This window comes from Meleagris gallopavo, chromosome 19 (assembly GCF_905368555.1).
Source record: "Meleagris gallopavo chromosome 19, MGAL_WU_HG_1.1, whole genome shotgun sequence".
NCBI lineage: Eukaryota > Metazoa > Chordata > Aves > Galliformes > Phasianidae > Meleagris > Meleagris gallopavo.
Window position 1 is genome coordinate 6053072 of NC_139422.1, and position 17372 is coordinate 6070443.

At 44.5% G+C, this 17372-nt stretch overlaps 1 protein-coding gene across 15 annotated transcripts in view; it reads right to left on the reverse strand.

The window, feature by feature from the left end:
• Positions 1 to 17372, reverse strand: part of RAPGEF1 (Rap guanine nucleotide exchange factor 1) — a 76685-nt gene that overhangs the window by 22923 nt on the left and 36390 nt on the right. For 10 of the 15 annotated variants that reach the window (XM_085239272.1, XM_085239273.1, XM_085239280.1 and 7 more), the window contains 7 exons: positions 14427 to 14515; positions 13870 to 14022; positions 12275 to 12398; positions 11157 to 11340; positions 10068 to 10580; positions 3558 to 3760; positions 1490 to 1648 (listed from right to left, as the gene is read on the reverse strand). In XM_085239272.1, the coding sequence (XP_085095398.1) occupies positions 1490 to 1648; positions 3558 to 3760; positions 10068 to 10580; positions 11157 to 11340; positions 12275 to 12398; positions 13870 to 14022; positions 14427 to 14515 (1425 nt within the window). The remainder of the gene's footprint in view (positions 1 to 1489; positions 1649 to 3557; positions 3761 to 10067; positions 10581 to 11156; positions 11341 to 12274; positions 12399 to 13869; positions 14023 to 14426; positions 14516 to 17372) is intronic. The other 5 variants (XM_085239282.1, XM_085239281.1, XM_085239278.1 and 2 more) reach the window with 2 other exon arrangements.

Genomic DNA, 17372 nt, shown 5'->3' on the forward strand with positions numbered 1-17372 from the left:
TCATACTTCAACCATTCATTTTCCCTTCAACAAATCCCTGCAGAAGTGAATAAGGATTTTCTAATGTGATTTTAGCATTTCATCAAATAATATATTCAGAATAACACAGTCTGAATCAAGATCAGAACAGTTCAGAATTGTTAAGTATGCAGTAACCACTTAAATCAGGACACTTCTAAAAGTGGAAGTGCCCAGGTATTTTTAGAAGATTACAGTATCATATTTATAGCCTCTCAATTAAAACAAAACCAGTGACATGCTTTTATCTGGATTACAGTTCTGTGTAACAGAGAACTGTACAGTTAACAACTATTGCCTTAGTTCAAATTTTAAAACTGTTTTCCACACATTTATGCAAGCACCAATCTCACCACACCTCAGCTTCCCTGCTCACAGGGTTATGCCACACTGCTCTCTCTCACACCAAAGGAAGCCAGAAGCTTTCATTCATTGCATGTGAATTAACTTACTTGTCCCTGAGTACTTCCTTCTTCAGGCCCAGCAATAGCATCACTGTCACTCATTTTTAGAGAATGAGTAAATGTTGAAATGCAGTAATGGAGTGGGAGGATAGTTTTCAAATATTCAGTATTAAACTAAAGCACTTCTGAGTTTCCCCTGCTCTTGCCTGATAACATCTCCAAAATCAGTAATTTACAAAACATCCACGTTGCTGTTAAAAAAGTCTGTTCTCAGCTATCATCATGCAGGCAGTCAGAACACAACCAGACAGTTTTACATGCAAACACTTCCCACACTGTTGAGCCACTGGAATTCCATGGTTAGATTTAATTTCATTACATTAACACTCTGTTGTTGCTACCATTTAATTTAAGCATCTGATCATAGATTTAGGCAGTGCTGTAAGATTATTCTTATTTCAATTTACATAATTTTCAGCTCCTCCTGTGGTTCCGACTCCTCATCAGTGCAACTCAGAAATCTGAGCTTGTTTGGGACCACGGAGGTGCGAAGAGATGCAGACAAGCAAATATAACATGAATGATGTGGCAGAGGCTATTTTCTAGGAACAAAAATATCAAGGAGCCATATCCACTGTTCCGTGCATTTGGCTAAATCCATCTATTTCAAGGATGGCATCTCGTTATTCCTCCGAAGGCCAGGCTCACACAGCAGTACTTAATAGGCTCATTCACATGGCTGGCGTTATGCAGCAGAACAAAAAGACCGTGCAGTGCCACTGGCAGCCTGGGGGTGAGCAGGTCAAAGCAGAGTGCCTGAGCACCTAGGCCAGATCTCCTCCCAATCCCAAGACAGACGTGTGAAAGCCACATTTTCCCTGTATTTCAGTTAGCAAGATTTGCACACCGCTTTCATCACCTGCCTTACAACAATCGAGTTCAACCCTCCCTCCCCCACCATAGAACCTCACCCAGAACTGGCAGCATTAGCACGGGGTTTGCAGATGAGCATTTCATCACCAGCACAAACACACACACAGGTTGCAGGAGCACGGAGAGCAACTCACCGAATGCACAGGAAAGGAGCTGTGCCGGTTGAGAAAGGAGTTAGAGACTGACATAGTGAGGCCCTGAGCGGCACCGGTGTCCTCGGGGGTGAAGGGCACTTTAGTTTGCTGGACACAGTAGGAGATAGAAGGGAAAGAAGAGGCAGCATAGGAGGCCTGCTGAACAAAGGGGGAGAAAGCAAGAGACAGGAGAAACAAAGAAAGAAAGCACAGAAAAGGCTATGAATAAAGGGTAAGAAACGCTAACTGTAAAACAAGGCATATAATGGCTTGTTAAGCAAACAGCTATTCATACAGTTCATCAGTCAGACACACCGACCTGCCTTTCTTGAGCTCAAGGGGCGTGTCAAAAATCACAGTTCAAATCTTCTTTGTTTCACAAATCCCTTAAAAATAAACAGCCCAAGGCAGCTGTGCCATGGGGAAGCATGCTGCTCCTCACTGCCCTTCTTCTCCATGGCACCAGGGGCAGATGCCCAAAGGAGCAAGTATGGGCAGGAGCAGCTGCCCAGCAAGGAGCTGCCCCTTTCAGATGGGCAGCAGCTGACTCCTGCAGATTAGCAGTTTTTTGTGGTCTTGTTTTTTTGGTCCATTTGCAGATTGGAAACCTGAGACTGCATAGTGTGGCCTGTATGCCTTCACAGATGCTGCTGGGATATTGCTTACCAGGACACCCAGCACATTTTCAGTCCAATTCTAAATGACAGATCGTTTGCACAGGAGGGAGATACTACTCTGTAAATAACAAATACTATCAGGAATTTCTCCTGAATTCCACTACAGTAAGGGTCTGAGGGAGGCCAAGCTGTATCTAGGCTTTCTCAGTTTGACCTGTTGAATATAACATACAAACATTTCACATACAAGCTATGAAGCTTGCAAGACCAGACTTCCTAATTATTATTTTAGAGAAGTCCATCCAGCAGACTTCCCTGCTGCTGGAGCAGCTGATGTCCCCATGATTTGCTGCTTCAGAATCTCTCAGGGCAGTGGGAGCAGAGGAACAATAGAACCTGATGGCTTTTTCAGTGATTGCTGAATGAGCCATTCTCTGCTTGCATCACCTTCCCAACTGGAGATGAAGGCAGAAGCACAAGGCTGCATTTTAAGAAACCTCTGCTTCAGGGGAACTGCAAGCAACACCTTGATGGCATCAGCTTGCAAGACTAGAAGGATACCTGACAGGCAGAATGATGACATCTTGGCTGCCCAGATAATGATTAAAGGGCACCAAAGAAATGCTTTGCTTCCATTGACAAACTGCGTAATACTCAGTTTACTTCAGTTTACTTCACCAGAAACGTTACTTTATCTTGTCAGGACACCTACCTGTGCCACAGGAATGTAGTTATTGAATTCCCAAATTAGACCTCAGTGTAGCTTTTCCTACTTGATTAAAAAGTAACACTGAGGCAGTCAAATTTTAGCACAGATAACGTGAGGATGCACTGTGACAGTTGCCATCACGACAGCAAGAGCATGGCTCTGCTCCTGTACTTCATCCTGTTTTGTTACAGCCATGGCCAATCTAAGTCAGGTAGTAGTGAAAAACAGGTTAACTCCTGAATCACACACATGGACTAATGCAGGAAAAACACGCAGGAGTTAAATAATAGCTGTACCAAAGTTCTGTGGCTCTGGCAAAGACTGAGCCATAAAAGCAGTGATTATGTTTAAATGGTTATTATCAGTGGCATCCTTGACAACAGTTGCAAAACAACATTGGGAACAACAGTGCAGCAACCTCTTCAAAACTGTGCTGCCCAGTGTGTCAAAATCTTCAAAGTAACAGACATTACATGTGTCTCTAGTCTGGCACAGCTATGCCATGTGGAAGACGAACATCTCATTTTTAGGGGAGGGGTCTGAATGTAGGGTTAGAAAAGAACAGAAGAGCTCAAAGTAGATGATGCAAAATGCCTAAAAACACATTACTGAGATGGCAAGGAACACAACGTGAACAACATCAGTGAGACCCCCTCCCACAACCCCAGCCTGTCAGAAACAGGAGCAGCAAACACAGAGCTGCTCCAGGAGGGGCTGGGAAGGGCTCTGTGGTGTCACTCACCAGCTGCCGCTGCTTCGGTGGAAGAGCAGGAGGGGGTGCCAGATCTTGAGAAGGGTCTAAGCTGATAAAGGAGTCGTTGAAGCCATAGACCTCCATGAGGTGCTTGTTCTTCTGCTGGTAGATGTGCTCATTCTGCGGGGTCTGGTAGAACATGGATGGCTGTGGCTCTGAGTAGTCCTCTACAAACTGCATGTATGCCATCACTGCAACACAAAAAGTCACACTCAGTGCTCCTGGCCTGTGTGCTGCAGCTGTCCTGCCCTCAAAATAAAAGAAGAGTAAGACCGTGCTGCTCTCAGCTGCCCTCAGGCCAGGAGCAGCAAGGTATCTGCAGTAACTCACACAGCAAGCTGCCATTCACCTCACAGGAATGAATTTGTGAATGTCCTGTCCTGCAAGCCAGCGCACAATGGAAGCTGTCACAGTGCACAAACACGTTTGGCAACAGATCTGCTTAACCCAGCGAGGTCTCCTAAGAGTGACCCAAGGAGTATGACGCACCTGTTCTTGGTCCAAGCCCCCTCTCTCATGTAACCCATGACAACCCAGAGAACATTGCTCAGGAGCTAATGGTCAAACTCATCAAGAGAAAGGATGCCATCTTGCACAACGATGCAAGCTCAACAGCAAATAATTCCTGTGCCTATAATAAGTGTCCTATCTATAGACAGACTGCAAGCTCTCCCACTCTAGAGATTGTGCTTTCTCCATCTTAGCAAGCTGATGAAATTCATTGGAGAACATCTACCTGCAACACTGGGCACACCTCTCTCAGCTATTTCTATGCCACTGCTGGCACAACAGACTGATCTCTTAAAAGAGTCATTGACCATGACTTCTTTCTTCCTCAGCTCAAATCCAGCATCCTCAGCTCTCTCCCTTTCCAAGGCGTCTTAGCATCTTTAAATTTGCAAATGAATGCAGTTGGTTCAAAAGCTGAGATTTGGTTTGATGAAACTATTAAATGGGGTGAAGCCTTATTTCATGGACCTTAGTATCTGTACAACATCTTCCAAAAATCTTTGAAAAAGTCCCATACAGGTCTGTCTATGTAGATCTGATAAAAGATTAGCTAATATTTTAGTGTGGAAGGAGAAAGACATCCAGCATCATAGAAAGATTACTACAAAACCCCAGAATTATTAAGGGACAGAAATGTATTTAGATGAAAAATACATAACTTTCATCTATGGATCTGAGAACTGGAACAATAATTGTATTTAAATGTCATAAATAGAACTAACCAGGGACTTGCAAACACGCTGTCACATACAAATTACTCTGATCATCCATCCCCTCCTCCTGATAAACACGCAGTTGTCAGGCTTTGTAACTCTGGTCATTAGGCAGCAATTATTCAGCTCCTGCTAGCATTTCAGTTGCGCAGCCGACATGAATGGATGATTTCAGTGAGAGCTGTAAATACAGCCATCACAGCGCAGTATTTGGGCATTGTGAAGCTTGTTCCCACACTAGCTCCACGGCAAAGCCCTCTGTTCACCTGCCAGGCAGGCCAGCCTACTGCAAACAGGATGCAGCCGTGCAGCCTGCCGGCAGGAAGGACCCGCTCTGCACCTGCCATGTGCACCTTTTTTCACATTTCCTCTAGTGCTTTAAACTTCGCTTAGAAACGGAGCTAAAGCAGCTGCCCCCTTCCCACCCAATGACATCCCTCCTCCAGAAAACCAAATAAAAAAGGAAAAAAGCTCAGGAAACCCCAGCTGGTACATTTGGATCCCGAGCGGTAACACCTGCTGTCCCCATCCCATGACCCCACACCGTGCTGCCAGAGGACAAGCTGCCCATGTCCCACAGCACTGCCAGCTCCTGCAGAGCTCTGCCAAAGCTGCTGCACTCCTGACCTTCAGCTACACCAGCCCAGCTCCTCTTCCTCCCCCAGCCTCCCCCAGCACCACACAGAGATGTCAGGCACCGTCCCTGGTGCTCAACCCCTTCCTTTTGGAAGGGGAACTGACAGAATCCAACTGCATGCACACATCTCAGTGTGTGCTGATGTCTGCTCACTTGCTTGGATGAGCACTCACATATAAGCCAAGTCCAAGCTTACTCCACTTTCACGCAGCATCACATGAATTCTAAGACCTAACAGTGAAAAGATGCATGCTTTGCCAATATTCTCTTCTTTCTTTTCTGAAGGTGTGTTGGTGCAGAAAATACAGAATTACTAAAACACTATGAGTTTTCAAGCATTTACAGTTGACTCCAGTATTCCCATTAATACTTGTGCCCTGAAAAATGTCTTAGTATCACACAGCTGCTTTGCAGGATAAGTTCTGCACACATCTTAGCAAATATATTTCCCTGGTGGCAAAAGTGAACTAAGGATACAGGTCCTTGGAGAAGCGTGGAGGACAAGAGCTCGAGGGAAAAGATCACATTTTTAGAGCTCATCAACTTATTAGGACAAAAGCCAAGAATTCTGGCTTGGCAGTGCTGCCGTAACGCAGCTGACACTGCTAGACTCAGACCAAGTCTTCATGCAGAGTTATCTACAAACTCCGTGCTGCACTTACTGCTCAGATCCAAAGACATCTCAGGATCAATAGCTGGGAGCTGCTGGGTTCAGAAGTTTGTTTGGCACTACAGACTCAGGAAGTGTTGGTGAAAAGTGCAGCACATTAGATGTCTGTGTAAAACTGAATTACTGCAACTCAAGGTAGTGAGCCTGAATGCTGTTGAGAGCCTTAACTCAATCTGGAAGGGAATAATGAAGAGCTCTTTTATCTCTGCTCTTTATGAGGCTAATGCATCCCGCTGCATGGCAGCTCCTGTGCCTCGCTTGTTACAACTAGTCCAGGGCTGTGAGCGTGTCTCTGCCTCTACTCTGTCTTCATCTGTTTTCAGGTGAAGTAAAAACCAGCTGGGATGGTGAAATACAAACCTGGCTCAGCAGCAGAGACTGCAGAGCACAAATTAAATAGGCGTCAATAAAATGCTGCCAATCTTCAGCCGGAGAGGAAGGCAGCAGGACCACTCCTGAGATGGCTGTTTGCAAAGGCTCTCCTGTTCCCCCCCACTCCCTGATGTGGTTTCAGATGAGGCAGAAATTTACAAAGCAGATGGGAAATTACATCACCAGCTCAGATCAGGCCGCATGCCCTGCAGCCATTCTGCAAAGAGGGAGGGATGGGGGCTGCAGCCTCCACCGTGAGCAGCCGGGGTGGGGTGACACAGCGTCTAAACAGCACCTCGGGAGAGAAGGGAGGAGTGAGACAGAACCTCTCCCACCCCGGCACCAGGCGCAGCTTATGTCAGCTTTGAACCAAGGCAGAATGCACTTGAAAAGAGGGAGAGAAAAAAATCAAAAAATTAAAAAATCTCTGTCTGTGGCAAGGAACATCTTCCCTGCAATCTGCTCCCAGCGCTGTGGCTGTCATTTCTGAAGGAGCGGAAGCTGCTCAGGGATTTCTAGCACATATCAGCTCTGCATGATGAAAACGATGAAAATCACAGGTGCTGCTCACGCTGCAGCAGGAGTCGGCCAGCAGTGCTGTGGGAGCCCTCCAGCCTCAGACCAGCAGTTCCTGGGGTCTGCAAGGGATTCTTGGAACATTATCAGCAACAAGGTATATCTGCAATACCAGTAAGGCACGGTAGTATCTGATGAAGAAAAGCCATCGCAGGTCTGAGCCAAACTCCTGGTGCTGCCTGTGTTACAGCCAGCCCCACACAACAGCACTGGATTCATGTGCATAAGCAAGAGCCAAAGTAATGGAAATTCTCAAGCTGCACCACACGTCAACTCACTGGAGAAGTCAAGGTCGAACAAGCCAGTCTCTGCTGTCACCTCTGGGAGGAGAGCTGTTTTTCAAAGAGCTCCCATTATATGCCGGCTAAGCCCAGACTGCCCTCAGCGTGGATCCTGCAGTTGAATACCGGCTGCTTACAGGGCACCAGGCTGCATTTTGTTCCCACTGACAGGGAAGGAAACATAAGTGCCTCACCACTGGTTTGCAAGCTGGCTGGGGGCAGATCTTGCTATTTCTGACTTCAGGCTCTTCATGGCAGAAGCTGTTCCCTGCCCATGTCTTGTACAGCAGGAGTACGACGCTCATGCTCAAGCAGATGTCTGGAGTAATTTGCCCTTAACACAGTAGAGGAACAGTAACTCATGCCCATTTAAAAGGTTTATCACTCCCCTGTTTAAATTATAGAGATGTCAACTCTTGGAGGTCCCTCTGAGCACAGATCACAGCAAAACACACGGTTAACTCAAGGAAGATTCACTATATATTATTTATAAAAGATCAAAGTATCAGCTGCAACATTTCCTGACAGCTACCAAAAGATGACCCACAACAAAGGCACTACAACCAAGTCATCTCTGCAACAGCTCTGGACCTTTCTAATACATTCATGCATCTCTTTGGGGTCACAGAAGTGTGCTGGGGCTGTGGAAGCAGCTCTGCCTCATCTACGTGGTTACACATGAGGGTCCACGTGTGTCAGTCCCTGGGCCAAAAAATCCTGGGCACTACCACACAGTGTTTCACTGCCCTTTTTGTGTCGAAAACAAAAGGAAAGCTAACAACCACAGATCTGCAGTGTGATACACCGTGGAGTAAAGCATACGAAACAAGTTCTTAGTGTCAAAAAAGAAGCCATTATAAATTTGCAGCAGTCAGGTATTAGCCCAAGTACTCTACTGCAGGCTTTGCAGCAAGGATGTTTAATCAAACCCGTGGAGCTGTCAATACATCAGGCAACACGTTCTCCCATTCCTAACAATGCAATCTGATCAATCCTCTGACATCTTCTGATAGTGCCAGATGACAGTTAACTCTATTCTAACATCAAAGAAAGCTCACATACAAGGCTTTGCCACTTAGGTTAGAAGTGTGCATGGACAGCAAAAGAGAAGCTGGCATCTAAAACTGTTTTTAAGTAATTCTTTGACATCTCATATAGCAAGAGAAAACAAAGAGATGGGGCTTAAAGAGAGAAGTAAATATCTTAGGTCTCTCCTTCAACCATCACACTGTCTCCTACCCAGGACCTATCCCAGCACCACTCCCACTAAAGCTGTTTGCAAGTACAGTTGTTCATTTCCCCACTTCCACTCCAGACTGCATGGCTTAACATCACCTGCATCCAGTCCTCATCATTCAGATGCAGAGCTCACAGGAGCCTGACCTACAGAAACTCCTTGCTGTATCTCATTCCCTTGCAGTTTACACTGAATCCAAGTATTTTGAACCTCAGGAGCCATAAAAACCAAACCAATGCAAACGCCAGTGTTTATTTCCATTCTGCCATCTGCAAATCAACATCTGAGCTCCTTTTTGGTTGCTTTCAGTATATCTTAGTATTTGCTTACCAGAGAGGGACAAGTGATTTTCAGTGTATGGGGATGCTGAATGAGACTACTTTAACCTGACCTTCAATTTCAGGTAATTTGATTAAAATCCTGGAGGGTTACAAACCTGGAGGAATCACTGAGGCATAGAGGAGATGATTTCTGTCAATGCACTTAAAAACAAAAGTGTCTAGCATAGAAAACTACATAGGCATGGACAGAGCACAGATCCCCCTGCACAGGATACCAATTTCACACCTTTTCCCAGTGAAAGCACTACTAATTGTGGCAATGAGTCAGAAGGTCAACTCATAACCTTCAAATCAGCTCTTCACTTGAGCTGCAAGCCATACAGCTTAATGGTGCTCATCCAGACCTATTATACACTACTTCGCCATGCAACTGCAAAGCTAGCCAGTGACTGGTAAAGTAACATATCCCACTGTAAAGTTCACAGCCTTCCTTGACAGATCAGTATGTCTGTCCTCTTGCAAGAGGTTTCACATATTTTCAGCCATGAACATTAAGGAAATCAAAATAAGGTCATGAAAGCTTGAATTGCAGTCAGCACTGATGTGCCAGGAGTCTGGCTGGGAATGGAGAGTCTTTGCATTTAGAGGCTGGTCATTTTAATGATGTGGGAAATTCTCAGGCACTCAGGAAATGAGATCCTGTAGCAAAACAGTACTGGGCACAAGGTTAATAGTGCTGCCCTGCACAGCTATGCGAGGACTATGTTCCTATTGTCAAATAACTGCACTGGCAACCCTCAGTTTTGGACAGAAAAGTAGCCTTCTTCCTGAGCTCTTGGAGAGTACCCCATTCTCTTCTTCTGGGCAAATACTCATAAACATGGGGGAGATAGAATGGACACGAAAAGGGAAAACGATCCAGGAAAACTTGGAAGAGTGGCTCAAAGCTTCACACTTGTGCAAACCGAAATAAAATGTTCTCACTACAGTAATGAAGATGCCGAATGTTGCCACCTCTCCTGGGCCTGCCCCATTCTGGGTTCCCTGGCCACCAAAGGACTGGCATTTTCCTTTCACGTCTGATACCGACCATGAGCAATTTCAATACTTAGCCCAAAGGCATTACCTTGGGGTCACCATAACTCAGTGGTCATCAGAAGCATGGTAAACAGAAGAAAAGAGAAAGGTAAAAGTAAAACCCAAACACAAGATCTTGCTTACTGTGTTTGTTTTTCTTCTCCGGCAGAGGTGGTGGCTTCTCTGGGTCACTGTTAGAATCTGGAGCAGCAAAATCAGCAATGAATTCGACTGGTGCTGAAGAGTTTCCTTGTTGGAAGGGCAAAATAGGAGCAAATGGCGTGCAGGGTACTGATGAGAGAGACCCTGCGTTCTGCATATCATCCTCTGAGATGTTGTCATATTGTGAAGGGTGTCTCTCATATGAGACCCTGCAGCCTGAGTCTGAAGTCTGAGAGGCTGCGCTTCTCCTCTTCTTTTCTGGTAAAGCTGGAGGGGTCTCTGTTGGCTGCACAGCTCCCGAGACGCTGCAGAACTCCAGTGGAGAAGAGCTGCCCTGTGGGAGCTGGAAAGCGTGTCCATGGAAAGGGGAGCCAGATTCACCCAGGGACTCTGGCAAGGGGCTGAGGATACCTGGCACCTGTTGAGGTATCTGATCAGCATTCGAGAGGTCCTGCTGCAAGAATTCATAGTCTGGGTCATAGTGATCTGATTGATCTGGTTAAAAAAAGAGAAAAGAAGAGTCAGTCATTAGTTTTTCTCTTTTACTGTTCAGCCCTTCTCAGTTCTGCCCATCTCATTCCCCCAGTTAACTAATCAGTTCATGTAATAAGAGTGGAACTTTCTTGCAGCCGGGACTATCTTGCTCTATTTTCTGTAAAATCCATGCTTAAAACTCATATTTTTACACTAGCAAACAAATAAAAATTCAATGGGTAGTTAATTGCAATATTTCACATTTGTATTTTTGTTTTATTTTCTAGTACCTGGAAACATCACTTAAGCCTAACAGTGCTGCTATTTCCTACTGATGTCTGCACAAAAGGCTGAAACCAACAAAACACTCCACTTGAGAGCTGAATTGAGTTTGAACACAATCATCTCTAGCTAGGGAAACATATTCCCCTGGGCTTTTTCCTATCTGACAGGATATCATTTCGCATCGAACTGCCTGCAGTAACTACAAGACGACAGTTGCAAGCACAATCCATTTACTTCTGCAACACAGCTACGACAGCTCCCAAACGAGGGTGATGAGGGTTCCTGCAGCAGTCCTGGCCCAGCCCAGCTCACCTAATGTTTCACAGCTTGTGTTGCGGGAGCACTGACCACTGTCACGGTCCAGAGAAGAGAGCTGCTCATCGGACTTGCTGAGTTTGCCAATGCTGCTGCACGGTGAGAGGCGAGGAGATTCCCCCCCGTAGGAGTGGCTGCCACCTGACAACCTTCTCTGGGCATAGCAGTCAACATCAAAATCCTGAAGCAAAAAAAAAAAGCCCCAAACAACCAAAACAACAAATTACCATCATTCTCAGCAGCTCCCTAGTAATAAGATACAGCTGAAGGAACATACACCTTGCAGCTACTGTAAGAAAACTAGGAAGGGAGCAGATCAGTGCTGCTAGCCCTCCCCGGTTAGACAAGCCCACAAGGAAGCCAGAAAGCTTCCCACTGAGTAAAGGGCACATAGCAGAGCAGCCCCCAGAAGGAGCCCTGCATGCACTGCTGGAGGCCAGGGCATGCTGTGATCCACAGCGGATGTCACCAGCTGTTGACATTTGCACTGGGCAACTAGAAGGCAAAAATTCTCATTAAGTAATTGGGGCTTTATTAAATATTTGGTTAGTTTTGTGCATGCAAAGGGTAAACAGGTGATAATGGGATACAGCTGACGTCAGCTTTTGGTGCCTACTGGCTACGTTTCAATTTCAGAAATTACCTGAAGCTCATCAAGCTGCAAGTGAACCTCACAGGTATTCCAATCCCTGCAAATCAATCTAAATGAGATTGCACCAGTAACTGCAAAACCACCACAGCTTTATCTGGGTCAGCCAACTGACAGCAGAGGCTCCCTAAGTCAGAGCTCTGGGGACTGAGAGCAAGATTTGATTTTGGTGCACAATTCGAGTTCTCACTGCTGAGTCAGTAAGTTCCTGAAGGTGTAAAGCAAAACAATTTACAGTCTTGTAAACTCCACGTTAGCACAAGAGACTAACTAGTACACACTGTCACAAGTTTTCTGCAGTTGTACCAGAAAACTTCCCCAAAGCACCAGCAGCAGTCAGAGCAGATGCTTAAACTACTGCTTAGGTTAATTGACATGTTAAACTGGAAATGGAAAAACATAGGATTTCCCTGAGCTTTTCTGCAGGACATTTCCTTTGGATTTCACAAAGGGGTTATGCCATTACCTGTCTGTTGATTCCAACGGGCAAACTGGATCCACTGGTGGCTCGACTCATGGGGGCCACAACTGCCACTCTGGTTGGGGAAGGCGCCGACTGCCGTTTTTTAGGGGGCAAGGCTGGAGGAGGACTGCAAGACACAACAGGTATTGATGCTTCCATTACCACCAAAAAGACTTTTAGAGGCTTCAGGGGCTTGTTTTTCAGGTAGCCTCTGACTTGCCAGGATCAAAAAGCTCACATCCAAAGCTGACCCGGAGCTATTCAACAAAGAGAATACCCTACCAAATACTGAGTTAACACCACTCTCACAGGAAAGGTCCTGTTCAGTGATGTATTTTTTTAAGCTTGGAGAAGACTCAGTATTTCAGAAACAAAAATAATTGCTGCTTTAAAAATTATTTTTAATGAAACTAATTAGCACAGCAATTATTTTTATATAAAAGTGGTGGAAGTCCAAATTAAATGTTTTGGTTGACCTGAGCAAAGTTTCAGTTCACAGAAATTTCTCATTCCTCCTCTTCAAACTTTTTTTAGGTTTGAGAGGGGTTTCAAAGCTGAAGCAACATACAAGACAGGAAAATTCTCTGTGCCGTTTTCCTTGAAGCAACAAGACTGTCACACGCATACATGCTGCATGGGCCCAAGTAGTGGCATTCATCAGTTGTAGATACATTATCATACACCCAGTAGTAGTAACCACTGAGATTTTAACCACTGTGTATTTAAGTTTTGCTTCTACTGACAATTCTGGCTACCATCAAGTTTGTGAAGTTTCCAAGAGCACACATATTCTGCTCCTGGAAGGTAAGAGGATTTTTTTTATAAATATATAGCCCATGAGAATTCATAAAATACCCAGAAAAGTGGTGTTTTTCTGCCAGCCACAGTCCCCCTGATGCTGCATTTTCAAATGAGCTCATGATAAGCATTTTCACACCATCTATTAGCACCCGTACTAAAGGAGAAAAACACCATACACACACCAAAAAGCTGTAAAGTGGAGGTTTTCTCTTCCTTCCAAAATAGAACATAGAAACTTTCATGTGGTTACTCACAGAACTGGGTAAGTACAACTAAATAAAAGAGCTTTTTCACACAGTAGTAGCTCCTTTCACTCTTAGTTTGACAACCAATGTAGAGCCACCTGGATGTGCAGAACATGTTGACAATTGCCAACTGAGTTTAACAAAGCATTTTCCTTTGGATACAACAGTACACACACAACTAAAGCAGCACAGGATACTGCTGTGCAGAGTTGTACAGAATATGGTGTGTATTTACGTAGTCTTAAATAAAAGCTTTAATGCATTTATGCAGTGCCTCTATAGGAAAGTCTCAGGCACTGTACCATCCTCTCATGGGGAAAAAAAACAGGAAAGGAAAACACAGACAATGAAGGGTAGTGCTCAGAACAAGACAGAAAGAACATGAAGTCATAAACAGCTTCCAGGAGCTGGGAAGGATTACTCAGGAGGACTGGAAATTCAGACGCATCACTAACCCCTGTGACCTCATGTACCCATTTTGACAAGAACGTATAACAAACAAGATGCTAAGAGCCACTGCCACTCTTCAGCCAGCTGGCTGGCCAGCATTACCTGTTTTCTGCCACACGAATGCAAGGCAGAGGGGGTTTAGGAGGTGCAACCTCTTCATCCATGGAGTCTGTCAGTAGCTCATTTGATTGAGTCATATTAGTTGTTTTGCTCAGGATCTCCATTTCTCGGTCTGTCAGGGGAAGTTCTGATGGGCTGTAACAAGCAAAAGACAGATTGAAGGTCACAAAATGCAGTCAGAACGCAGCACGCTGACAGATTAATATATATTTTAAATCATATGCAATAAGAGAAACGTACAGCAGAAGGAAGAATTCACATCTGCAAGTAAAATTAGAAGCATACACAGAATAATATGTGGACATGTCATAGCCAAGTGATGTTTCATTGCCAGATTTTGGTATCTTCTCTACCACTGCATATAGTTCTCTTGGAGTAATGCCACTGTAATGCATAAGGTTACATGAAGAACACAACACTCCCGCTGTGGAAAACAACTCACTACTTTAACCCAACTATCAGTCAGTAACCAGAAATTACCTCACATCAAGCTACTATACTGGACTGGCACTCACAAGAAATGTTTGTAAGAGACCCACCTATCAGATTTACATGCTGGTAAGCTGGGTTTAACAGGGCTTGTGGGAGAGGGATGCTCCTGCTTTTCAATCGTGAGTTTGACCAGCTCCTGGTGGATGGAGGGGAGAGAAGGAGAAAGAAAAGAATCATTACATGCATAATGTTGCACCCAAACATGCTAAAACTGAACAGGATTCTACTGCAATAAACTTTTGGGTACCCACTTAGGGGTTAATGCTGACATGGGCAGTGAGCTGAGCTGGGTGTAAGCTCAGTGGAGAGCCACACAAATGAGGTGGTAAGGGAGCAGCATGCACCCAGCAGCAGTTCAGCCATATCTAAGTTCACAAACTGTAGCCCTATGGGGATTCTGCACAAACCCACATACATTTCTTTTTGCTGTGCTTCCTCTTTCATCACAAATATGTTCCAGTCCCCGTAATGCCCTAGATAATATCAAGTTGACTTTACATACATAAATACAAGTACATAAATGCTTTTTGCATGAAGTATTTCAGTTGGCCAGTAGAAGAGTTATATCACTGCTTTATAGTTCACGAACAAGTGCGTGTCATGTATTTGTTTCAAAAGGTTGGTTTCTGAAAGACATCCAACAAGAAATTAAATAGTGAACACCTTTATTAAAAGACCTGCTCCCCCCGGAGCCATCTTTTAACTGGTTAGCAAAGAAAGTCTTCATCATTCAGGGAACTATTACAGCATATCTGCTGTAGGCAGATAAGGCGGTAGATAGAGATAAGTGCACGATAATCCTGAACTCCAAGTCTGCCAGCAGTCAAAGCAACAATCACTCGTTCCAGAAGGATGGAGAGAACTTTTTATGGATGTCTGAGGCCAACAAATAGATCTGCTGCTCACAGATACAAACACGTGTCCTCTCCACAGTTAGGCCACAGAACTGGCAGTGCTTCCTGACACTATTGGCTTCCCAGCATGTTATGCAAAGGAAATTATATGGGATCAATTTTATTTATTAGCAGTTTGAAATACAACGTCATCATTCCAGTATCATCTTCACGTCTGTGTCTGCTGAGGTCAGAAGCGGTCATTTCCTCTTCCAATACAATAATCACAAAGAGAATAAAGTAGCACCCCGGATGTGTAAAGGATGGAAACCGCAACCCATTTCAACAAGTCCAAGTGCACATCACAACTGATTTTGACTTGGCCATTACATCATTATATCGTAATATATATACTTACATTCTTGGTATGACTTTGGGCACAAAAATGATTTGCAGAGACCCACCAAATACACAACAAAATGCTCAGCTTTAAAGAAGCTCACACATGGGGAAGGATAAGAGTGCACAAGCACAGCACATACAGATGGCCATCTGGGCTAACACTACGAAGATGTTCCTATCTGGGACAGACAGACAAGACACACGGCATCTGCTGAGAAGTACCTCGATTAGCAAAAGCACAAAAGCTCTCGACTCCCTGAATCTTGTCTTTTTCTCCTCTCCACTAGCCCCAGAATGAGAACGAGTGTTTGAGAATCAAACCAAGATCTTCAATGTACACACAGAGGTAATCAGCATGCAACTAAGCCAGATGCACATTATGCTGTTCCTTATCAGCAAGTAAAGAGATTCCTGCAGCAGTAATTAGAGATAATTAAAGCCTCTCCACAAACTTACACTGCATCAGCAAACTGGAAATTCCAAGATGAGATGGATTTTTAAGAAGTTATGTAATCAAAACAAAGATTTTTTTTTTTCCCTTTATATACAGCTGGCAAGGCACTAAAACCTGAGATCAAAACAGCATACAGCACAAGTGAACAAGCAAGTGGTTTGTCCTCAATTCTGAAAATAAAGGGGGAAGTAAACACTGAAATGTGGAAGTGGATCTTGTGTGATCTGCCAAAAAAACAAAAAAGGCTCTCCACAGCAGAGAAGTGTCCAGCTTCTCAGTTCTGCTTCCAGACCTGAAGGCTGGCTTGGCCCTTCTAAAATAAACCTTCCTTGCTATGCAGGAGGAGATGAGTACAAATCACTTCCAAACACTGAGTCTTGGTGGGCAGACGTTCACTTCTACCCAGACGGCCCCACATCTGCTCTCACTGTGTTCCAAACTGACCAGACATAAGCCAGCTCCAACTGAAAGGCCAAAATAACTTGCAGTCTAGCAGCAAGAGGAGACTGATACAGCTCAGTGAGGTTAACAGCTCAGGCTTAGCACTGCACAGCTATGCCTGCACCGCTTCCAGCCTAGGCTGGCTTAGCAGACATCCACGACCTTCTATCCATCCATCCATCCACCCATGCACACTGCTTTGGTTGGGAAACAACTGGTATCAGGTGCTTAAACCTTGTTTGAAGTGAAAGGACAGTAGGTGTCCCAAATTTCATGCAACTGTAACCTGGATCTAGTGATAACATGGGACTGTAGATTCATTAGGTGATAACAGGGTGAACTCTCACATTGTTTATCAGGCTACTTCTGCTCAGCAGTCAAGAGTGCAGATTTTCATGTGCTGCAAATGGCTGCTGAATTGCAACACTCACAGAAGCTGAGACTTAATGCTGAACTCTTCTCCATCCTGCTGTGCAAACTTAATACCCGCTTTACTTCTCAAATCTGGAGCTTAAAGTTAAAGGGCATATTGTGCAAAATAATCCTAGAAAATCTGTCCACTTTAGGTGATGGAAATGTTTTCTTTCAAAGATATTTGTTTTAAAGGATTGATAAGTCACACTAGGATTTAATATCTGTATTTGAGCAACATTACAGAGATATTCAAAGCACGCAAATAACATATCAAAATTCCTGAAAGCACGATAGTCAAAGCTTGGGATATTCATTGGATTTTCACATTCAATTCCAGATAATAAAAACTAAATGGACTTTGAGTACAGACAAAGATGCCATTTCCTGACACAGTCATCCAGTTGAAGAACCTGCTCCAGCTCTTAAAAATCTAAATTTCCTGCTGTACT